Source organism: Aulostomus chinensis, chromosome 16 (genome assembly GCF_037954235.1).
Source record: "Aulostomus chinensis isolate RoL2024-O1b breed Wild chromosome 16, RoL_Achi_v1.0, whole genome shotgun sequence".
NCBI classification, from domain to species: Eukaryota; Metazoa; Chordata; class Actinopteri; order Syngnathiformes; family Aulostomidae; genus Aulostomus; species Aulostomus chinensis.
In genome coordinates this window covers 4,108,126-4,133,260 of record NC_141335.1, presented here as the reverse complement: position 1 = coordinate 4,133,260, position 25,135 = coordinate 4,108,126, and the positions used below count along the sequence as shown (strand labels likewise).

General features: G+C 44.3%; 1 protein-coding gene across 11 annotated transcripts in view; it reads right to left on the bottom strand.

The window, feature by feature from the left end:
* The window catches only part of ehbp1 (EH domain binding protein 1), a 134,488-nt gene that overhangs the window by 11,849 nt on the left and 97,504 nt on the right, over window positions 1-25,135 (bottom strand). For 9 of the 11 annotated variants that reach the window (XM_086181287.1, XM_086181289.1, XM_086181288.1 and 6 more), the window contains one exon: window positions 24,219-24,342. In XM_086181287.1, coding sequence (XP_086037413.1) covers window positions 24,219-24,342 — 124 coding nt within the window. The remainder of the gene's footprint in view (window positions 1-24,218; window positions 24,343-25,135) is intronic. The other 2 variants (XM_086181291.1, XM_086181292.1) reach the window with 1 other exon arrangement.

Sequence of the window (25,135 nt, the reverse complement as noted above, 5' to 3'; positions counted from 1 at the left end):
AGCTGGCAAACATGAGCTTGTTTTACATCCTCATCACATCAAATGTGTGTACTTAAACAGGGCGGTGCCTCTTCTTTAATTATCACACAGATCAATAATGTGCCAAAGATTTTTTTTTTACTCTGTGTGTGTGTGTGTGTGTGTGTGTGTGTGTGTGTGTGTGTGTGTGTGTGTGTGTGTGTGTGTGTGTGTGCTTTAATCAAAACCCTTGGGTGAGTTTTTCCCAAATTTGGCTGTAAATTATGCTGATGAACCTATCAGGGAGGCGGCTACACCTGTTAGCAGCCAGTAGGACAATTAAATCCAAAGTGCAGGTCATAGTAAAATGCTAAAATATCTAAATTCTGACACTTTTTTTTTTTTTTTTGCATTACAATTTGAATATGTTATTATACTTCTCATTTCTTTTTTTTTCTTCACGGATTACATGTGTATTTGCTCTAAATGAATATCACGTCACTGCACTATTTATGTCAACAATAGGAGGAATATAATCTCAGTGGCACTGCAGGCCAGTTAGGGAGTGACAGCAGCATTAATCTGACACTCAGCGAGGAGAAAAAAAAATGGAGGAAAACAGGACACAAGATGAAAGATGGTCTTAGGGCTTATGTTATTATCTCTGGCTGGGTTTCTTCTGCCTTCCTCAAGAGGAGGGTTTAATAGCCAAGTAGCTACAACAGAATTAACATTACGGAGACACTTCTTTATTAATTGGCTGTTCTCTAAACAAAAGATCGCTGCAGCTGCACTGCAAAGTGTTGCAAGTTGGGATGCTTCCGTTGTTTCTCCATGTTGTTCAGAAGAGATTTTCTTTTATTTCATGTTTCCGAGGCTTCAATATTCTGCGTTTATTCTACTGCTGCTTTAAATGAGACTTATGACAAAGAAAAGAACACATTGTAATCCCAGGGACAAATGTTTGGCGCTTTGTGAAGCTGAATATGATTAAAACGAGTAAATAAATGACAGATTCAGGTGCTCAGGGCTGCAGCAAACCAGGAGGAATGCTTCTTTTCTGTCAAACACAGACAGCAGCTCATGGCGGAGGAGAGGGAGAGCTGGGCCGCCGCGCCACTGACGACAAAAGGCGGGCGCGCGGATGTGTGCACGGACACCGGCGAGCGTGTGGACATTTGTGATACTCTGAGCCAGCAGATGTATGTAATTTCATTTAGGAGGGCGGAGCGGGGAGGGGGGAGATAGAGAGGAAGAAGAGAAAAAAAACAGAGGGAATGAAAGAAAGCTTCAGGATTTAGCGGAATCGGGGGCTCGTGGATTACTGTAGTCAACTTTGAAACGGACGACACTCGGAGGGGGGATAAAGCCGGCACTGACAGGTCATTGTGCTGCCTCGAAGTCAAATAAAACAAGCAAATAATAATGGCAAATATTAAGCTCCTGTGACATTGTGGCGAGGCGGGCTGGAAGACGAGGGGGGATTATAAAGCTATATCCCCCACTGCTAGCCGGCCAACCACCAGCCGCATTTTATGAAAGGAGAGAGGGGAGGCGAAGGGAGGAGAAGAAGGGAGGAAAGAGAAAGAGAGGCAGGGAGGTCAGAGGAAAGGTAGAAGAACTGGCATGTAGGGAAGGGAGGGGGGGTGGTAGTCGGAAGGAGAAAGGGAGAGACGAGGGAGGGACGGAATGAGGGCAAGCAGGTGAGTGATTTCAAGGCAGAGAAGAGAGGAGGGGATGGAGGATGCTCGACAGCTGCTCAGCATCCTCCTCCCTCCTCTCAACCTCTCCAGGCTTGAACTCTGACCTCCAGATCCTACCTGACTCTTAAAGAGACAGAGGTGGGGCTGCGGTTTCCTGCCCTACACTTTTTCTTAAAAATCTGTTGTTTATGTGGGTGCTGGAACTGGAACACGCAGCAACATTCATCAGCTCATTTTCCCTTTATTAGATTAAGACTTGAACTCGTGTAGCATGTCAGGGTTGTGCTTCAGGGCCATTCAAAAAAAAAAAAAATCAATATCAGTGAAATAAAAAAATATTCGTGCCTCTTGCATTTATTAATATACACTTTCCTTAAATTCGCTGAGATTTTCATTATGAAAAAAAATGCAAAGACCATATAAAGTTATCAGCCAAATCAATTATGAAAATATCGGCACAAATTATATGGACAAAAATATTCATTATTTTAAATCCTGGCAGGCAACTAATAATTATTTTCATTACTGATCAAGCTGCTGTTTTAAAATAATTCATTACTGGTTAATTCAGCCCCCAACTGTCTGGAAGCAGAGGAAAATGGCCACTGAAATTTCACGGGTCTGCTCGTTTTCTCTGGCCCAAAAAAATTCACAGTGACGAAAAACAGGCAAAAAAAAAAGAAAAAAAAGAAAAATGGCAGCAGAATCTCATTTTTTGAGAAGTTCAGTGCAGCAAATGCTCAGATGAAGTGTTAAGTGGGTTCACTCAGCTGCGGTGGTTTTCCTGACGGTTTATTGCTCGGGTGGTGTCCTTGACCCTTGAGCGGTGTTTGGGGTTGACACTGAGAACATCCTCCACGTGCTGCCCCGTCATCATCGTCTCATGTTTAGAATAATGACAGCAGCAGAAGAAGCGCTGCTGATTGTTGTGTTGTATGAAGACAAATGGTGTAAATATCCCTGGCAAGCGCCGCTGACACTCTGTCTGTGAATCCAGCCTTGGCTTGGAGACACTGCAGAGCCATGCTGGCTCTCAGGGGGCCATCTTGGATCAAAGCATCTGGCGAGTTGGCATTCTGGGTCTTGCTGCTTGCCTTACACGCCGTTTCTCAGCGCTCAACGCGAGGCAGGCCGGAGCAGAAGCGGGCCAGTAATCTACTGAGGCTGAAGCCATACATTTGGCATGGGTACAATGTTTGATCAGGACATCAAAGGATTAGTGAAATATGTCTGATGGAGATACACTGGGTTTCCCTACCTACAACAACTTTATCATCATTAATATGCCGTTTGGTGTTTCCTCAGCTATCAACACGGCCGCGATGGTGAGAAACACACAAGATACAATCAACTCAGGGCCGCGCACACACACACACACACACACACACAGCCTAGATACAACTGATACGCACATCCCAACAACCCTGCTATCTGATTTCCCGTTTCCCTCTTCTCTTGTTTCACTCTCACACACACAAACACAACCTGGATAAAGTGACACGAACCGCCGCGTGCAGGCCGATATGGTTATCCTTCAGACATGAAATAAACCCTGTAGCATGGGTCAATTGGTGTTTGTATGAGAGGGAGAAGGAGAGAGGGAAATAAACAAAAGAGAAGGAAAACCAGGGTGAAAAGACAGAGTTAGCCTCTATAGCCAAATAAGATTAAGATAGTTATCATAGCCGCTGTTCCATTCAGTGCAGATAGGAATGATGAAAGCTAGCCTGAGGTGGTCGCACTGCTGCTGGCCTGCACTGGGCTTTAATTAGAGTGTGTGTTGTCACTGTGCTCGGTCTGACTAAACACATGCAAGGAGCAGTTTTACTGTGTGAGCTCATGCTTTCAATGCGGAGATGCCTGAAGCTGCCGCTGGAAACATAAATGTGACATCGCTGGATCATTTCACTCTGGGAAAAATGCAAAAACAATACAGAAACTTTTTAAAATACCTATAAAAGATTCGGTTCAATTAATAACTAGTGAGGTGGTCTATTTAATGAGTCGAAGACTTTTCCAGTGTTTTCTTGACAACTGTTCTGCCACATCAATCAATCGATCACTGCACCAGCCACGTGCATTTCTACACAGAAACAGAGAGATGAATCATGGCTGCATTCCATTTCCGTGTGCAGTTTTCATGGCTCTTGAGTGCTGGCTGGCTTACAGGGCTGAGTGGGACATCTAAATGGAGCCGAGCCATCGTTGATGTTGAGAGCACACCTGTGCTTCTCCAACTACCTGCTGTTCTTAAGAGCGTCAGGTGATATCTCCTAATGACTTGAAATTAACAGATCCAGCTTTTAAATATTAAAAGGAATTCAAATTATTTTCTATATTTTATTAAGTGAAGGACTTTGACCTGATAGTTTTTGATGATTATTCCATTTTGCCACCTGAGGACCACAGATATTTGCTTATTCATTAGAAAATATGATAACTGGATAAAGAAATCCTAAATGTGCCTTCCCTAGAGACGTCGCCCTGTGCCTTGAAGGAGGGAGCGTGGATAACACGGGGAATGAATGAGACAGACAGAGAAAAACATTAAAGGCTGTGATCACAGCACGTTCATCTCATTTCTTATCCCACCATTTTGCCATTTAATCCAATAGCTGCTAATCCAATTTGTCTATCGGACATGTAAAAAGGCAGGGAGGGGGAGGAGGAGGAGGAAGATGAGGAGGAGGGGAAGGGAGGAGATGGAGCTGAACTTCTCTTCTGTGTCCAAGTCACTTTTTTTTTTTTTTTGGAATGGTGGTTTATTTCGGGATGAGCTGCACTTGTGCGTCTCCCGTCACTGTCTCCACCCCGGCCACCAAGCCCGCCTGATATCAGCGGGGATCAGGGAACATGAAAGCCAAAGACGCATGAAAGGAAAAGAGAAAAGAAGGAATAAAAAGAACAGGATGAACATTGTTTCCTGTGATTAGGTAAGAGCTCATTAAAGGCTGTCATTGCAGTGATGTGAATATGCATGACAGGGGCCGGCCTGATAAGCGAGGTCTGCAGCGGGGACCTGAAGGGAGGAACTGTGGTTAAGTAGCCTACTGAAGGCTTGATTTAATTAATGTGAGAGGAGGAGTGGCTTGTTGGGAGGGAGAGCGTAGCTTGTTAGCGAGGGTAAGGCTTGATGTTTAGCTCCGGCCGAGAAACAACCTAAAGCCTTCATCATTTGGAGACGAGCGCAGCGCCCACTGTCATCATGATGACATTATGGGTGTTTGGGATTGTAGTTGTGTGACGTCAAAAAGCACCAGAGCGATCCAGGATGATGATGATGGGCCGGTTTTGACCTCAGGGTTCAGACTTTAACCTCATGGACCTAAAAACACCCAGAAAACTGATGACACTTCTGTAAGCAACCTCCTGAAAACTGGCTGGAATCGCCTGTAAGCCCTATTCCTCTGCAGCAGATACAAACATGAAATAAAAAGAAAAACGTATCAGGTCTTCATGCGGCAATCCTACAAACGTTGCCTCGGGTTTGAAGGTGCAGTTAAACTAAGAAGTCCCAGTTTCCCAGTTGGAAATTTCAACTGGTATCACCCAAGGACTGACTCAGAGGTGGCAACCCCCGAGACCGCAATTCAAAATGGCTGCTGCGTGCATGAATAGAGTATACACGTTGGTACTGTACCATTTTTTGCATTTATAGTGGTAACTGAAATGAATGCATCGTGCACACAGTGCTGTTTGTCTTCTGTCTGTAAGCATGCTAGCTCGATCTTTGCGTAACACTGCGAACGGTTGAGATGTCAACAGTTTTGTAGTTTTTGTTTCTTGTCCCTGCGGTGAACTCAGGTGTGATGTCACTCCCAGTTCTGACCTGCGAGGTCAAAGGAGCGTGGCAGCTGTCAGTCCGCTCCTTCTCTCTCTCTCTCTCTCTCTCTCTCAGAGATGTCTAGCTGAGGCTCATAGCGACGTGTAACTCCTAACGCTACCAGCCGTGTATCAGAACCACCCCCACCTTCTCTCAACCGCTCATGTGATTTTGTGATTTCTCCTGCTCTCTCCTCTTTTCTATTCTCCTCTCTACTGGAGTGCTGCTGAGGGCTCGGTTTTTTCCGAGGGAGGCTCGTATGAGGCCTTTTTACCCGCCCTCAATGGCACAATGGCACCAGTGCATAGAGCAGATTCCTGCTTTATTGAACCTGTGTATAATGTCTGGTGAATGGCACACATTAACCAATTCACACTCACCTCTCTCCCCCCCAGATGGAAGGAGGAAGAAAGTAAAATAAGAAAAAAAAAAAAAAAAAGAGAAAAAGCCTCCCCTCACACTGAGGCACAATGACTGCCTTTTCCACCGGTGTCATTTGTCAACCGCTGCTTGCTTTACAACTTACAAAAGAGGTGGATGTAGGAGAGAGACCAAAAGAGGCAGGAGAGGGGTGTCACAGTTTCGGATGATGAATTGGGTCTTTTACACAATCACAAGTGGGTCTGCATAATTATTTGATTCCAATTATGAAAGCGTGTTAAAAGACCTCTAGCATGTCAGGGCTGGAATAGAAACCTTCAGACGAGCAGAGCTGGAGAATTCTTTATCTTCTATGATTTCGATTTTCATGATCAGGGAAAGAGGTTTTTTTTTTTTTTTAAATAAGTTATGGATGGAACGCGAAAAAACTAAAAGGAAAAAATGAATGCCAGACATGCAGAAACGCCACATTGTAGCTCTTTGCCTCTGCGGTTTGTGACCTCTGACCACCAAACTCATCACTGAGTGAGACGCGTTTGGAAACATGCAGTTAAAACCTTGCTCCTAAACTTGGGGTCGTGCTGTTAACTCACCCTGCTAGCGCTTCTATTCCTCCATAGCAGAGCTACTAGTTACTTCCAGACAGCTAACTTGTCTGCTGGCACTCGTGTTCAGCCTAAAAACTACAAATTCCTCAGCAGGAACATGTTTTCGACAGCTACATTGCTGCTCCACCCCCTGGTGCCATTTCCCTTGACCTCACATTATTGATACAGTCGTTAAAATCCAACAATAGAATGTTGATTGCAACATTACAACGATGAATATTTTGCCATGTGATCAGTTTTGGGGATCTTGATGTCGGAGACGGAGGTGAGCACGACACCTGCAGGTGTTCCTGGAAGTATTTGGGCCTCAGTCTTATTTCAGCCCCGATCCTGAGCTATCTGGTCTTATCACTGATGCTGTGATGGAGCAGCCCTGCATCAAAGGGAGATGGAGCGAGGACGGGGTAAAATGCTGGCCTTGCCAAAGTCTTTTTTAATGAGCAGGAGGGTGTACATAAGCAGCATCCATCATGTCACTGATGAGGGTTTGTGGTCAGAGACCATGTTAAACACAGAGGGTCCATTTGTCCTCCTAACATGTTTCCTCCTCTCTTTTGAACAACACACACACACACACACACACACACACACACACACACACACACACACACACACACACACACACACCTCCTTGCTCCCACTGCTAAGGCCTGAACATACAGAAAAACACACATCCCTGGGCAAACACATTTGACCTCCGAGCTAACAGTAGAAAACCCTCCAGACGCCTCTCATTCCTCCACCTCTGAGGTTACGGAGGGCGGGGGTTTGGGTAAACACAGTTCACATAATAGACTGACTACTTTGGAGATGAAATGTTCATATTAGGAGGCCTCACTTCATACACACACACGCTAGTGCAGCAGGGTGAAGGCGCGCGCGCACGCGCGCGCACACACACACACACACACACACACACACACACACACACACACACACACACACACAAACACACTCCAATTCTATCCCTCCTCTTTCAACGATCTATGAGTTCTCATGATTTGAGTCTTTAATTGATGAAATAAGTAACTCCCGTTAGATCAGAGTAGACAAAATAAACCTTTCCTGGAGTGTTTTTCTGTGTCTAGCAGAACCAGCCGGGCCGTGACAATCACGTAAGTACGATCCTCCTCCTCCTCCTCCTCACCCCCCCCCCCCCACTCCATCAAATTGTGTTTTTGCCACAAATCAATAAACATTATCAGAGAGTGGCAGACTATGGGCTGGTGGAGGCAGCCTCTGTCTGTTAAAGCCCAGACCGCCCTGTCTCTATCACCGCCTGGGTGAGGAGGCCAGGAGGAAACTCACACACACACACACACACACACACACACACACACACACACACACACACACACTCAAAGAAACTAGACAACAGGGACCTACAAATACAAAACCGGGACTTATAGTCATATAAGAATCTACTGGCAAAGATGAAAGCTGAAATACATTCAGACAGAGACAGACATGCTTAGTGATCAAAGAGCAAGTCTCTGATGCATGTACAGTTCTACAGGCAGCGATTTCTCACATCCGTGCATACAGAAACACAGACGGTCGAAAACCAAGCCAAGCGGACTGGAAAAGAAGAGAACAGGCTGGTTTTTTTTTCTTCTTTTTTTTCCATGCCACTCAACATCAAGGAGAAATTAAAGGGACAAAAATTACAGACTATGACGGCAACAGTGACTTGAGACACTCCCCAACCCATTAGGACGCTGCATCACCAAGGTATGCCTGTCAGCCGTGGTTAGCTTGAGCGTCAGACATCCCACTGACTCCAACAGCCTACAAGAACCATTTAACTGAGCACTAAATAAGATGATTTTCAACCTGTCCCCACTTAGCTGGCGGCTATAAAGGAGAATCAGGGGGCCTGCCATACACTATTTCTCAATTACCTTTCTCATTATTGTCACCTGTGTTCATTACCACTATTATCATTCTCCCTTTTCTGTTGCACCCCCCACTTTAGGCTAGCTAAGGCCGTTGTGACTGTCACGTTGGATGAAGAGAAAGAGAGGAGCAGGAAAATCGAGAGCTTTTTGCAAAGCCAGAGCACTTCAGGTAATTAATATAGCAAGAGGGGGCAGATGAGAGGAGACAGAGAGGATGTGTGTATGTGCGCCTGTGTGTTTTTGCTGAAATGCCTGATTGGGGAGCTCACCTGCCGATACCCCCTAAAAGGTATTTCATTAGCGAGCCTTTTACCATACAAGCAGAGGAACAAAGCCTCGTTTACGCCTGTCTCCACTCCAGCTCAACGGGGCCCTCCAGGACGCCTGTAGCTGTGTGAGGAAAGAGTAAAGGAGAGTGGAGGAGCAGAGAGGAGAGGCGAGGAGAGGCTATCCCCGTTCATAATCTCATGACAAAAGGCAAAAAGGCATCATCCTATTAACAGCGTGATCTTCACCAGCTCATGCTAGCTCCTTTCCACAGGGGGCTCTCTTTCATTATGAAGGTGAGTGGGTGATAGGGAGCAGGAAAGGCGCCCAGTGCCTCCCCATTAGCCCTGGGACAAGAGTAGGTATGGAGGGGGAGCACAGAGAGAAGAGACCCCATGCTAAGGTCCTGCTAGGAGTCTCTTTCTGTTCTTCAGAATGAGAGCTTTGCTTGGACCTTTGGGGGCTGGCTTCTATTAGGCCCGAGTGAAACACACAAAGTGGGAGAGATTCTTCAATCAAACACCTTGACACCAGTGGTGATGCTCACTGGGAAAACATCCTCAGCTCCACTGTTTCCACAAACCTGAAAGTGATTCAACATATTCCTCAGCGTCTCCACAACAGTTAAGATGTCAGCTATCAGCCACCAATGCAGGACCGACTTTAGCTGCGGCTATTTATACTGCAGATGTACTAAACTGTAAGATGTCCTGGCTGTACTGCAGTCTACCCAGTACTGCAATCGTTCATTCTAAATATATCTACACCAAGAAGTTGTACAAGGTAGTGAATTCTAACATTTCTTTGCAGCTTGTTTTCATCACAGTAAGATTAAAACAAAGGTTGGAATCTACAGACAAAACTGTTGAACGACTCAGAATGTGTGTGTGTGTGTGTGTGTGTGTGTGTGTGTGTGTGTGTGTGTGTGTGTGTGAGGGAGGCAGCAGTGAGAGAAAGAAAGATTAGTCCGTTTCTCTGTTTGAGTGTTTGTCTTCTGCTCGGCGGGGGTGCTCTAGCCTCAGGCTACACAGGGGAATTGTGGGAAAAAGTAAACTTGTGTATTTGTCAATGACAGCACTACCAGTCTTGGTGTTACTACATGCTGAACAGATCAGGCTGCGTTTTACAAATAAACACAAGGAATAAAACTGACCTTCTCCTCACTTGTCAACTGTAACGATGAGAAAACCCTCCAACGCTCCCAAATTGTTCTGTGTCTTCTCTGATGATCACTTCATGATTCATAGAGCTGATCTGACCTTTGAACTGGTTGCCAGTAGATGCAGAACATGTGTTCTTGCTTTCATAAAAGCCCTTTAAAGTGTGAACATTTAAAGCCACATGCATGAAGATCCTATTCAGCTTTGAGTGTGAAGCCAATTCTGACAATAAAGGCAGTCAAATTTGGCCCGGTTACACACCCACACCAGCACCGAATGTACATAGCATCCAGCTGTGTCACGTTCTGGCTGCGCTCCGACTCAGTCATGGTCTCAACATCTCTTCTACAGCAGCCTCATTTAAATTTAAGTTTAGAGTCTTTGACATTTCTCGTGTTTTACAAGTATAAACACATGTCTGGAGCTCATTTACATGTGGTAACAGTTGCTCCGTGGCTGTACTTGAATATGACGGCCGTCTAACTTTCTCTGTCATCACTCTCTTTCAATGTCAATACAGGTGATCCTGCAGTGCGGCTGCAGGAATGAACCCAGGTTTTTGTCTTAACGTAGAATAATCCTTTCATCTGAGCTTGGTCTCGGCCACAATCACACATCACACTTTATCTGAGGAGTTGGAGGTTAAATAAGGAGGTCGATGACTCTTCCACAGCCTGAAGACGATCATGAAGGGTTCGGTTGTTTCATGAAGAGATTCATCAAATCATCAAATGCTTCAGCGGATTAATGACTGCCAGAATGATGGCGCTTTTGAATTGACACAGCATTCTACAACAGGGGTGTGACGATGCTGTTGAGTTTACATGATGTTACACCTCTGATGCGTAAACACGACCTCCACAGAACCTTCCACTGACGGGGCTTTCAGAGCCCAGGATCAAACCAGGAACCTTCTGATCACCAGGACTGCTCCACATCCTGCTGCCCGACGAGGACACAGACAGTCCATCAGTGGTGTCGTAGCATTAAATCACTCACACTGAAGATCAGCTATCAATTTATCGATTGATTGATCTGTACATGCACTACGTCTGCACAGGTTGATCATGTGATGAAGCTGTTCTACAACGATGTCAACACACACGTACACAAGCACACTTTACACGTACTGTATATTCCGTGACTAGTTTCCAAAGTCATGATGCTTTAAGGACAAAGGTCCTTGTTATCTCTGTGTGATGGAATACACACACACACACACACACACACACCTGGCTGAAAGTCACAACTCAGCTAATTCAGGTGTGACAGAAAACTTTGAGGTAGATTTTTAAAGGGTTAAAGTAAAGAGTACAGATACTCAAGAGATGCTCTCCCTCAGACTCGGCTTACACACACACACACACACACTCACACACACACACACACACACACACACACACACACACACACAGCTGCTCTCATCATCATCGTCCTCCATTCTCCTCTGTAGCCCAGTAAAAAGCCTGTGATGACCTGGGTGTGTAGCTTATTAACCTCTCCATCAGTTCTTATCAGCCAATGAATAGCTCAGGCATCTGCCCCTCCTTCCAAATCTAAAGGTTGAAAATTTTCTCCTCACGTCAGGGCTATAATTCAATCCACACAAAAATCATTTCAGGTGTGTGCAAGTGCACACGCACGCACGCACGCACGCACACACACACACACACACACACACAAACACACACACACACACACACACACACAAACACACACACGGGGTGACTGTGCTAGCGTTTTGTCACTCTTGGTCCTGGTGTGGCTCTGAGATTACCGTGGACCAGATGTTACTGAAATTATCAACAATAGGAGGAAACAACAGACGGGTGTGTGTGCATATATGTGTGTGTGTGTGTGTGTGTGTGTGTGTCTTTGTGTGTGTGTGTGTGTGTGTGTGAGAAAAAAAAGAACAGAATAAATTAATGGCTGATTTCTCCCCTTGCTTTGATGGCATTAAGAGCCCTCTTCTTCTCAATGTGCCGCGTTAAATGCTTTTCTCTTCCTCTCTCTTTCCCTCAGTCACTCTCTTCTTCTTTTTTTTCTTTTTTTTGACAAGCAGGGCCACCCAGCAGAAAGCAACTGATGCAAAACGCCAGAGTAATCCCCCCCTTCATCCACCACCACCCCTCCTGCTATCTTTAGTCTTTGACACAGTAGCCATTATCTGTGGGATTTAGTTGAACCAAACCTTCATGTATTTGTTAGGCCCTGGGTTCGTTTTCTCCTCTGACTGCTCTGCTTGAGTGTGGCCGGGCTGGGGGGGGGGGGGGGGGGGGGGGGGGTTTGGTGGGGGTGTACACCATCAGTACAACAGGCTGGAGCAACATGAAGGAGGGGGTCTGTAATGCCATCTAGCTGGGTGGATCTCTCAGGATGGTGAATATATTTAAATGTTAAAACTTGTTTTATTTGACGTAAAAACCAGCAGAACAGACGTCTGTTTCTGACACTACTGTTGCTGCATTCATATCAGGGGAGATAAAGTCTGATCACACCATCATGGTTTATTGATTTTTTTTTTTGTGGTACAAATGATATATTAACCAATGTCACAAAGTCTGCCTGAGCATGATTTCAAAACCTGTGATTGATATGAGATGATATACCCACACTCTCTATTTATATGAACTTTGGTTTAGTTTGACATTTTTAATCTACTTAACCATTTTGTATCACAAAACTTGCACCAGGACTTAATGTTGCACTTCATGTACGAAGGTAACAAGTGTCCCTCCTACCGTCCTCAACTTGATCTCATTAAAGTTCTCACTAAGTTCTAAATCCCATACACCACCAGTTGGAGTGAAATCTACCCAGGTGTTCCACCAAAGCCCTGGTCATGCTGTAATTAAGCTAAACATTAGACCAGAGCAGGAGAGGAAATATCCCATACCGGAGCATAAGATAAAGACAAGTAAACATCTGGTCCTGTCCTGACTGGAGAGGTGGCATCTGCTTTAACAGGCAAGCTAAAACAACAGAGGTGAGAGAAAAAAAAGGGTCTTATAATTGCTTAATTTCTATTACAATCACACTAACGTTCAGCAGAAGTAATGTGCCTGAACATAAACGTCTTCATGCTGCAACAGAACTGAAAGCAGCGTTGTGGAATCCCTGTTGAAACTCACAGATAAGCCAGGCTAAGCTAAGGTTAAGCCAGGTGGTTTAGCTCCCTGAGTATGTGTTTACACACACACTGAGGTGTGAAGCAATTGGGGAGCTTAAAGGGGCAGAGAAACAGGAGTTGATTTGGTGCTAGTGTAAACCTTAGTACCTGTTGATGTTGTTAATTGGGACAGCTTAACACAGAACCTGTGGGGATCCCGATTCAGGCCAAGAGTCACATTTCGCATGCTTTAGGGGAACATACAGAGGACAGGTACGCTGGGAACCGGGCCGCAAAGCTTCAGGCCCTGCAGGTAGTCTTGTTTACTTTCTTTAATAAGGCATTGCACCGGGAAAAAACTCATGCAGACTCGGACAACTTTTTCCATTTAAGCCTTATTTAGATATAAATTCAAACCATCTTGCAGTTCATTTTTCTTAAAAAAATGAAGAAAAGAAAAGGTGAAATAGTTTTGTTTTGATAGAGAAAGTAGTTACGTGTGGCAGCGCAGGTCCAAGCAAAGGCCAGGCCACTTATTTATGTGTAAAGGCGTAAACAAGAGGAAAGAAGAATTCTGAATGAAAAAGAGCGAGTACGTCACAGAGGGAGGAGGGATAATCACCCCCCCAACCTGCTGACAGACAGCTGCAATCTTTTTAGCATAAGTGGCTCCGCCTGCTCCATTAGCAAAGAAAGACGTGAGTGAGTGTGTGTGTGTGTGTGTGTGTGTGTGTGTGTGTGTGTGTGTGTGTGTGAGTGAGTGAGTGAGTGAGAGAGAGAGAGAGAGAGAGAGAGAAAGGGGGAGCTTGACCCCCCCTGGGGTAAATGTTAGAACAAATTTGAGGGGTGTCATATTACACGCCTTGTGACAGGGGGCCGAGGGGAGGTGAACGATGAATTTGCTTAATGAATTAATCTGTGGAGCAGTAATGGCTCCGCTAGCAACATTAGTCATCCCTCTCACATCCCTGCACTGCAATAAACTAGTTTTCTTCTCCTCTCTCGCTGTTTCAAAGTAATTTTACCCATTACTACTTCGTTTTTATTCTCTGCCTGTCTTTACTCACTCTCAGAGGTTCACTCTTTTACATACAAATGATTTGAGTTTTGAGGGAAAAAACAACAACAACAACAACATTCCACCAGGTTTCAGGTCTTCAGAACCGTGACAGAATAAAGTCTTTCAATTTGTTAAATACACCCCCTAATTTACAACTCCCATAATGTGTTTGTAAATGTGTCAAATAAATCCCCCCCCACACACACACACCTTTCGATCTGGAACGACATTACAACTGACACCAACCCCAGGCTGTTACTGCCACTGGCTCAAGCTTTGGTTCAATACACAAATGCAAAATTGCAGTGTTTAAATAGATATTTAAATGGAAATGTATTGGGAAAGACAGCTGTTGGTATTTGTAGCCTGGAGTGCTCATTACAATGGGAAATGGGGAGGAGTATGTTTGGAGGGGGGGTGGAGGGGGTGATGACAACGGTAGCATGGCGAGCAGCTGTGTTAGCAAGTGAATGGTGTAATTACTGGCCAAACCTCCGTCATTAACCTGCATTGTCGAGTGCCACCACATCCGTTACCATGAGAAAGGCCTGATTAATTGACTGCAAGGTTGGAATTCAATTATGGGTTTGTAAACCAAGTAATAATAAACCACATGCAAAACAAACAACTAACGCCACAGAGCATCATTTCACCTGTCAGCTTTGCTCGATCGAGTTTAGATCAACAAACAAATACGAAATAAACACAAACAGGTGGATCAAAATATGTCACCTTGAAAGCAATACATGACCTTTGCTGTGGCCTTAAAACAAAATGTAAAAACAGCTCTGATTTGGGTGAGCAGATCTGTGTGCTGCTACAAATCGTGTTTTGCAGCGTGTGTGTCTGTGTGTGTGGCTGAGGTTGCCATCTGTGTGTGTGTGTGTGTGTGTGTGAACATATTCAGCGTGTCTGTTAATGTGGAACTAGTATATTCTGTGTTTGTGTGTCTGTGACGATGAGGGCTGGCAGCTTGTAGCACGGTTTGTTGGACGGAGTGCTGCATGGGGTCTCAGGCAGAGAGGCGGCTGATGAAAGCATTGGCGGGATGCTCCAATAAAGAGCAGATTATCATAAGCGGCCATTGTCCACCTCTCAATTCTATCCAACCCCCCCCCCCCCCCCCCCCCATCCCCCCCATCCCACTTACTCACCCCTCTGCTGAAAATGTTAATCGGCCCTATTGCTGGCATGCTGAGGACAGAAGGAGTGCCTGGCCCAGAGAGTAAAACTTCAGTTGAAGTGAATTAAGAAAGAAACACAAAAAAACCCCACATAAAAAATAAACCTTAACCATCCACAAAGTTAACCTACGTGTCCCTGGGCCGTGACAAGTAGCTGCACCCCCTTCTCCTCCATCTCAAACTCCCTCCCTCCCTCCCTCCCTCCCGTTGACTCCATCCACCCAGCTCGTTTTATCTGAAGATTCTCAGACAATGCCTAGAGGATCCCGTTCCCTAATCTTCCTAAAAATCCCCCTTTCATCCCCACTGTTAAAGAATGTATGAAAGCCTGACACCGAGCGAAAGAAAAGAAAGGGGGAGAAAAAAAAATAGAGGCAATGCACATCTGGGAGTGAGGGTGGTGTCACTGTGCTGGACACTGTGTGTGTGTGTGTGTGTGTGTGTGTGTGTGTGTGTTTGTGTGAGTGTGTGTGCAGCGCGCAGGGGAGTCTCGGCATTGGTCGCCTGTGCAGACTCCTTGCAAGTTGACTAATTAAACTGTTTTGCAGCTTCAACATTCAAATGGCCGATGAGATTAAGGGCATGAGCGGGAATGGGGGAGTTTCTGTGTGTGTGTGTGTGTGTGTGTGTGTGTGTGTGTGTGTGTGTGTGTGTGTGTGTGTGCGCGTGCATGTGTGATTGGGGGGTTAATCTGTGTTCTGACCCAGTTGAACCATAGAGTCACACACACATTTCCACACAAAACAATAAGCTCAAATCCTTTGTTTTGTCCCCTCAAAGGCAAGAAAAAGGCAATAGGTTTTTAAGGAGTGATCCCTAGATTTCTTTTCTTCCCCATAGGGAAGGATGGTGCATTTGCTCCTGAAGTGAATTCAAGATGACCACAAACACATTCCACTGCAGTCTAACACAAAAACCATTCGATTGAAAGTGAGTGCTCTTTTTGTAACCCTGACAACAACAACAACAAGAAAATGACCGAAGGCATCAAAAAAAGAGTGCATCTTCTCTTGGCTGTGTCTATCTCAGTCGCCATGAGCTTAGTTTTACAAATTGAGTGTGTGTGTGTGTGTGTGTGTGATTATGGATAAACAATCGTCTCATCTTGCTGCTCACCAATTCCAATCACCTTTCTCGCAGCGTCCTAGCCTACAGCACAGCCTGGGTTTATTTTCAAGTCCACATCAACTGGAAGATCCGGCCGTGTTCGGGGTTTACTCAACTCAATGTACAAAGCGCTAGCAAGATTTTTTTTTTTTTCCTTCTTCAATAAAACAAAATACCGGAGCAAAACAGAGGCAGTACAATGTCACACCTAAAACAAAGCACACAAAGATTAAAGGCAACATTAAAACCTCTTTCTTTCTCTCTCCCTCAGTCTTTCAGCCTGTGAACTGGGGAGGGTATTATAGTCTACACACTTTTTCTTCTCTCAGTGCTGAAAGATTAGACTGGTTATCCCATTAAAGTTGGTAAAATGCCATTCTTGTGTCTTTAAGCTCTCGTATAGGAGGTCAAGATGAGTCTGCTTGCGCTTACAAGGCGGGCACGGATGTAATCTGCCCAAAGTTACAATAATTAATGTTAAGCTTCTTCAGCAATACGTTTTTGAAAGAACGGGCCCTGCTAATATACTTAAAGCTGCACAGGCTGTTTGTGTTTTTGTGACGCGACAAGGCAGGAAGGAGTCCCTCTGCTACTCACGTAGCCGAGCTGAAATCTTTAGTCAAACTATAAACTGATGCTGCCACAGTGATGGATTAGGACGACTGGAAGGAGAGGCTACTGTGACTCAAGTCGAAACATCAGCACACAAAACACACACGTTTCACCATAGAGTGGCACAGGGAAGGCATGTTGTTTGTAGGCTGGCCCAGAAAGGCCCCTCCACCAGAAGCCGATGGGATTTCTGCATTTGATTTCAGCAAACAAAACTTTGATACTTACAGATTTCTTTCAGCAAGATTGTCTTTACAAATGAGCACCACTTCCATGGTTTCTGAAGTGGAAATGCAATACCTGGAGTTACAATCCTGACGTTGGGCTGTCAGTGGACCACACCTGTGGAGGCATGACTTCAACGTCTCCACAGCGGTTTTCAGACTCACGACATTGACTTTCAACAACCTCTCGACTCATATAGCAACTTGATAGTAAGACACAAAGGCTTTAAAACTCACAACTTCAGTATTTGCAAGCATTTTAGGACCTAAACAAAACATGACAATGTTTTAAGCTCCTTCGATCAGGAATTTCATCAGAAACCCAACCAAAAAACCCATCAGCTTCGAGGCAAAGAAACCAGATGCTCGCTAATTTAGTTAAGGAAGTTTGGAATACCAGTAAAAGTCACACAAGACCACAACCAGTCAGAGAGGAATACTCAGAGCCAGGGAAAGAAATTCCGGTGAATCAGAATTAAGCTTATCCAATATCAAAGTTTTAACTGATACTGGACACCATCTTAAATTCCCGGACTCTGTCTTAAGGACATCAAGACTATGTAATCCTTGATGTATTCATCTGGCTGGATTTACTTGTGTACTTTTACTTGTTTCTTACATGCGTGTTCTTCGTTTTCTATCCGTTTATCCAAATTAAAGTTCTTTTTTTGTCTTGTCTTTGGTAAATCACACATTGCTGGCGTCTATATGTCACGTTACAATGTGAAGAACGTAATGGCGCACAAATCACAGAAATTGATCATTATTTTTCGTTTACAGATGTTGCTTTCTGCATACGAGGAGGCATAATCCTAAGTAAGCATGTGCACATATAAATACAGAAGTACGTCAATAACTGATGTGCAACCAATTGCTACAACTGCAACTCTAAAACACATCTTTATGAAACCAGAATGTAAAGCGATCCGAAATGATCTCAGCCGACTTAATTGTTGGTGAATTCCCTGCAGGCTTCAGTTTGGATGACAGTGACTTAGAGCCACAGGTTGATGCTTCGGCTGCTCACATCCTGCAATCCTCCACACACAGACACACGCGCAAACACCCACACACGGACACACACCAAAGCAGCTGTTTGACAGTCCGTTCCGTCCCTTTCTAAGATACTGAGCAGGATAGGCTGCACGTGTAAAGTACATTAAGCTCTTGCTGGATCCTCCTTGTGCCATTCTCCCCTCGTCTACTCGCAGACACAAAGGCAGATTAAAGGAGCACACGCCATAAAAACCCTATGTCAATCTTATCGGCTTTGAGTGCAATTTTTAAACATATGTTAATCTGGGAGAGCTAAAACTCATTCTTTCCCCTCTCTGCTTGTTTATCTCTTATCGAATGCACAGTAGGCGATGGGCAGCTAAGTGCCATTATTTGGATAATTGCATCCATTGTTGTAGGTTATATAGCTATTTGAAATGGGAGGTGTGTGTAAATAGGTGCAGGGGCAAGGTATGGGGTAGTGGAGATATATTCAAACAGGGGCCAGGGGATTTTCTCCAAAGGCTACATGACGCATTTGAATGTTTCCTCATATCTGGAGCGAGAATTTCAATAAGGAGTGAATAGCTAAGAATGTCAGAAGCATTACAGGCACTGATGGAAACCTACAAATGGGGAACGATATCTAAATTCGGTTAAAAATCATAATGGAAATGGCAATTGTTTAATCTTTGCCACAAAATGAAACTGATTTCAAAAGGATAATCAACTTTTATACAAGATAGATATAAAACTACAATATCAAGCAGACCTCTTCAGTTATGAAACAACTGTCGCATTTACTTTCCAAAATGAACTTGGTAAAGAAACACGAGCTATTTGGTCCCTGGACGCTTTTCTTTCCTGATATTTGCTACCCTGACATGTGACAACAGATTTGGGCGTTAACTAGTATTTACCGACGTTAGTGTCACCTGATAAAAAACAAGTTAATGCGATTCCCATTTTGTGAAAATGAAAAGCACATTGTGATTTGAAGAATTAACACCCCCCCCCCCCAAAAAAAACAACATTTGGAAAAGCTCACAGATCATATATTAACTGTCATGGAGGAACAGATCTTATCAAAAGTTGCTCATCGGTCTTGCAAAGATGCAATAATATTAATAATCATAATAATAATAATCATAATGAAAAAGACCTATGGTCTTATCTGTCAATAATGATGATGCGCAGATATTATCATGAATATCTAAAATATTCAGGTTTAACTTTACTTCCTTTAACATATTTCAAGTGATTGTCACAATCCTCCCCAGTCATAAGACAACTGCACTTGCAACCATTTTGGAGAAATGAACCCATAAATCGATACAACCCATTGACACACACAAATATTCTCCTTGTCCACTGTAATTCTCATAAATATTGGGATTGTGACGGGAGGTGAATGGTCTCCTAATGTTGCACGTGTGAAGGACAGTGCTCCCAGTGGTTCAAGAATAACAAGTTCATTAGTCGAGGGGGGGCGTCACAGGAATTCAAATTCCCCCCCGACCTGAGCCTGGCTTATGATTGGCTGGCTGCGTCGGCATGGCAAGACTCATTAGAGCCCAGCAGTAATTAAGAGTTGTTAGAAAGTGAATTCTCCAACCGCAGATTAGAAAATTAAACTATTTACTGATTACATATTAATAGAAGACAACAATGGCGCTTGCCATAAGCTTGGAAGGCAACCAAGGAATAAATCTGTGTACTTAATTACCATAAACAATGGGGGCATAGAAATGGAGTTTTATGCACACTCCCTCCTGTAATGTGTCTGATATCAGAAGACACTTGACAATTCTTGTTCAATTATCTCTATTATTTAATGTGCTGTGAACTGCCTCTGAGTAAATAAATTAACCACCCCAATTACTTTGGATTCATCTGGGGAGGGCCCCGGCGTAATAGAAAATGCAGCAGAAAGCTGCATTGTGCCCAAACCAGGGGAGGGGGGGGGGGTTGTGGAAAAGAGGGGAGACAAGGGAGAGCAAAGGGTGAGAGAGCAGAAGGAGGTATAGAGATTCACAGGGATAAAAGGAACACAGAATAAAAAGTGATGCAGAGAAGCAAAGAGGATTGAGAAAAAAGGAGGATGAGAAGAAAACAGAAAATGAATGCCGGTTTAGAAAACACAAAAAAAAGTGAGAGGATAAGTTACTTACAACAGGAATAATTAAAAAGATGAAGAGTATTTAAGACTTGGATACTTGTGGGAAATAATTTACCTTCATATATGGGAGTACTGACAAAAGAAAGGATGGGGGAATAACAAAGACAGAGCATGTGATATGAGAGAAAAGCATATTGAGGACCAGCAGAGCACAGTGGATCTTCCCAGGCTTTCTGCTGGTGAAGCAGAGAGATAAACAATCAGTCATGGGTCAGTCAGTCAGTCTGCTCACATCTGCCCATCAGTCCTGCGGCGCAGTGTGCTACCACAGCAACAATGCACACTGAGCTCATAAAAACTTACCTCAAGAGGTCTGAATCGTGATCAAATGCCCTGCTATGATTACTCTGCACCTTCGCCAAGTCTTCTCTGCGTCTGCGAACAAACTGCTAACTGAAACGTCATTAAACCCGCATGCATCAACCACTTTAGAAGCATTTGGAAGCAGCTGTGAGCATTACACTGACTTAGAATGATACAGTTCATTCTGTGCCATTTTACAAATCAGCATATTCAGTGGGAATTGTGTTTGACCACCAGGTGAATGGGCGTCTTGTCTCTATCAACTCCTGCTGGAAACATCCGTCTCTTTAAACCAAGTTCACGCCACACCATCTCCTCAGGCCCCCTCTCATTTTCCCCACAACTTGCTGTCTTGGTTTAAAAGCTAAATGACTGAGTGGCTACAAGACCACAAGTTCCAGATGAATTACCAGGAGTCCAAGGAGGAGTCTGTCTGGTCTCCAAAACATAAACTGTCATAAAAACTAATTTGAAAAGTGATATGGTAAATGACAAAAACCACACCGAGACTGGTCTGTGGTGCAAAGAGACATAAAGAAACAACAATACTAACTTTATAAGAGACCCCTCGTTGCAGGTCTCCTCTCATGCCGTGTCCTGCTTAAGTTTGTCACCCACGGATCTCAAATATTAGCCTGGAGCCGCTCAGCCTGTGTCTACACATCTCAATGATTTGCCACTAATCTGGAGCTTTAGTCAGTAAGATCAAAACCTGTTGCTAAGTGGAAAATCAAAGCTACAACTGTTCAGTGTTAGCTGGGCGTGAGCTGCTAAAGGCTCCACTATATTCATCAGCCAGTTACTGAGTGTGTTTGTTATTTGGTGCTGAGCAGGTAGAGTTCAGTGGAGCTTTTTCTCTGAAAACAACTGCTGCTGAGACTGAAAAATCCCACTGAGAGAGAGAATCACAGAGTAAAGCTGTGGGCCCGACTGAGAGTGAGCCGACAACTCACTAGAAAGCCCTGTAGAGGTGAGGGGGGTGGCAAAGAGTCGGATTATTTTCTGTCTATTCCTTAGTTTGATGTCTCTCACATTACAGATGATCATCGAATGCATTATTATAAAACGGCAACCGATTCTTCAACACATCTAACTTCCAACGAGCTAGACAGACAGACAACTCAATACATGATGAGCGGCCAAGACTTCCTGTCCCCGCCATGTTCTCTGTGAGATCCAGCTGCAGCTCTCCGTATTTGATCCATGTCACTCCAGGTGTTGGACTGAAATCTGTTTTTGTTGAGGTCACATCTGAAACCTCGACACGTTAAAGGAACTGGGAAGTTGACAGCTGTTTGATTAGGAGGTTGATCCTCTCTTTCTGTTGCAGATCTGAGACAGATTTAAATGAGACGACAGACACATCGTGTCATCGTTTGTGAAGTGGTCCGTAACCACAATCCGCCTGAATGACCAGTTAGCAGCACACAGTTCCTGACTTCAACTAACTTTATTCGTTCTTCTTTTTCCAAGAATATTTCTTAGCATTCAGATGAACAGAAACTCAAATCCTGTGGAGTTTCCTGTGCTGTGACTTAATCAATCACAAGCATACCCAAACTGGATGGTAAGTACAGCTACTGAGGAGAGAGACAACCTCTGGACACCAGGTCTCCCTCGTTAAGCACAAGCCCCAGTCAGAAGTGATGGATCAATACCAGATGTTTTGCTTACAGCCACCGCTTCAATCAGACATTTCAGCTCCTGAGAAAAATATCTATCATCTATGACAGCCAATAGAAAGGTGACCTCGGTAGCTGAGGTGATAAAGGTTACTTTAGTGACCACCTGTCACTGGCGCATCTCACACCGATGCCTCCAGATCTTGGCCAAAAGGCACAATCCATAACCTATTGGATGAGTCTCTGGGATACGAGCTGCAAAATGAGATATGGAAACAGAAAAGCAGCTTCAGAGACTCAGAAAGGTGCTCAAAAGCAAGTTTTTTTGCTTTGCTACAACACAATTGAAGTTGCATTTTTACAAAGCTATCAAAAGGAGGCTTTTTTTTTTTTAATTATGTTATTTATGATCTACCATCATGGCTTTTAACAATGACAAAACATCGAGCCTCACAGTACAGTGTCACACTTCACCCAGTAGTTGGTGTGTTGACTTCTGGAAACCACATTTTCTCAATTTCATTCCCTACTGATGTTATAAGGGGCTGAAAAGCAACCAAGGTGAATGCCTTTTCGTGATATCCTTTTTTTTTATTTTATCCGAGCCTTCCCTGTTGTCCACCCTCTTCCTTTTCTAGTGATTTCTTCCAGAAGGGGACCGCAGGTGTGTGCGTGTGCGTGTGTATATATATTTTTATATAACTACATAAAGAGAAATCTTTATGGCTGAAGGTGTTTGGAAGTAAATAACCTGGCGTCTTGCTGGCTAGCGGCTGCTTTATCAGTAGGTGAAGAAGGAGGGAAAAAACAGCCCTTCAGATTGACACAATGGCATTCGCTCCGACAGGGGAAGAGGGCACAGAGGCAGGGAGGGAGGCGAAAAGGAGTAAAGCGAACACAACAAACAGAGGAGAGATAGTCTTGATATCAGGACCCAAATGGGATGGGGAAGGTGATTGTATATCCCACCGCCCCAGTTTCCTTTTCTAAAACCCACCTCCTCTATCCTCCCCCATGTTGCTTTTTTGGGGGATTTTGCGAGCTAAATCCACCAAGTTAGGCCCTGATATATCAGACGGAACATGGGAGCTGCTACTAAATTACAACAGCCAATTCCGTAGCGACACTTTCACAACATTTACAAACATCAGAATTTTACACTTCCCTTTTCCAGAAGCATTCTTGGGTGAGAAATGGTTTAGTATCACAAATGGATGCCATTCTCCAATTTCAGTTGGGGACTTAACAGAGCCAAGGCCCCTCTCGGCACACTGTCTCATGTCTTAACAAGGCTTTACCCCCAGCCAAATCTTAAATAAAAACCTTCCGAATCCAGTTTTGTATGCCAAACCAGATTGCACTTTGTATGCGTGGGTGTGTGTCTGTCGTGAATTTGTGTCAATGCTCGTGTTGTGTTGCCTCTTTTTTTTTTTTTTTTTTTAACATTTCTTTGCCTCCCTCTCTCCTCCCTTTGACTCACCCCGTCTTTCCTTATACATCATATCAATGAAGGCCAGATATGTACTAGGGGAAGGAGGGTGTATGTGTGTATCCGTGCATGGCTGAGCGCACTGTTCAATAGTGTGGAGGCTGGCTGGCTGGCTGGCTGGGGCTGCGGCTGGCAAACGAAACGGCTGCAGCGGAGACTTCGGCTGGGGCTCCGCTATCGCACCCAGTTATCGTTTCCCCCATGAAGGGCTCCCTTATCACCCCAGCCCAGAGAGGTCTCCCTTCTTCTCCCATCCCCGAGACACACTCCCCCCCTCTCTCCTTCCCTCCCCACCCTTCTCCTCTTCCACCCACTCCCCCCTCTTCCCCTCCTTTCATATCCACCCAGTGCTCCGTCGCGCAACATTCAACCGAAAGGGAGGGAGAGAGAGGGAGGGGGGCTTCAAAGATTCTCTCACACAAACGCACACATAAATACACACACATAAACTCCCCGAGTGTACATGCCTGTGTATGTGCGTGCGTACGCTCAATTTGCCAAAACAGTTTTTCCAGTGTAATTGGGCTTGGGGTACCTGTGTCCATGAGATAGCGCAGCCTCTTCTCCACGCGAGCTGCTCGGGCGTCTATGTGCCTCTGCTCGCTCTCCAGCGCAGACAGCTCCCCAACCACATACTGACTGGTGTCTTTGAACGCCTTCTGTCAAACAAGAGAGAGGGAGGGAGAGAGGGAAAGAGAGGGAAAGAATGGTTATGACAGAAAAAGAGGAGTAGTGTGATACAGCATTAAACAGAGACAGAGAAAAAAGGAGCAAGTGACGGGCCGGAGCGAGGGAGAATAGAGATGGCCTGAAACAAAAAAAATGTGATAAAAAAAAAGAAAGCAGAGAATGAAAAGGAAATGAATAAATCAGAGGAGGGATAGTGAAAACTTGTTTTAAAGGATGAACAGATGAGTGTCCCCAGGTCTTCCTCGTAGAACAAAAGAGAATTTCACCACAAACACAACAAATAATACAAACAGCTATTGAATAACTGCAGCTGCCTCTTGTTTTGTTTGGCTTTTGAATCCTTCCCTCACATCTTCAAAACCAGGTTGGAGCGAGAGGAGCAGAGCTTTAAGTAACCTGATTAGAGGGCTGTGAGTGAATTCATATTCAAGTCTGCATTCACATTCACCCAACAAGGTGACGCGTACAAATTTTAATTCAAATTCAATAAACTTTTAAATTAAAAAGTGAGCTCAAAATGCTTGCTTTTTTCCCCACAAGTATTTGCTCTCTCCAAATTTAGTTAAATAAGGAAACTGAATGCATGAAAATTATTTTAATCTCAGAAGAAAATTAACAAAGTACTGTCATTCAGTATCGTAATTCGACAAAATCCCCCAAATGAAACAGAAACTAACCCGCCGAGTTGACGTGGAGGGATGTTGAAGACGTTACTGCAGGAGTGACGCGTTGGAATGCATCCTGCAGATGTTTGTACCAATG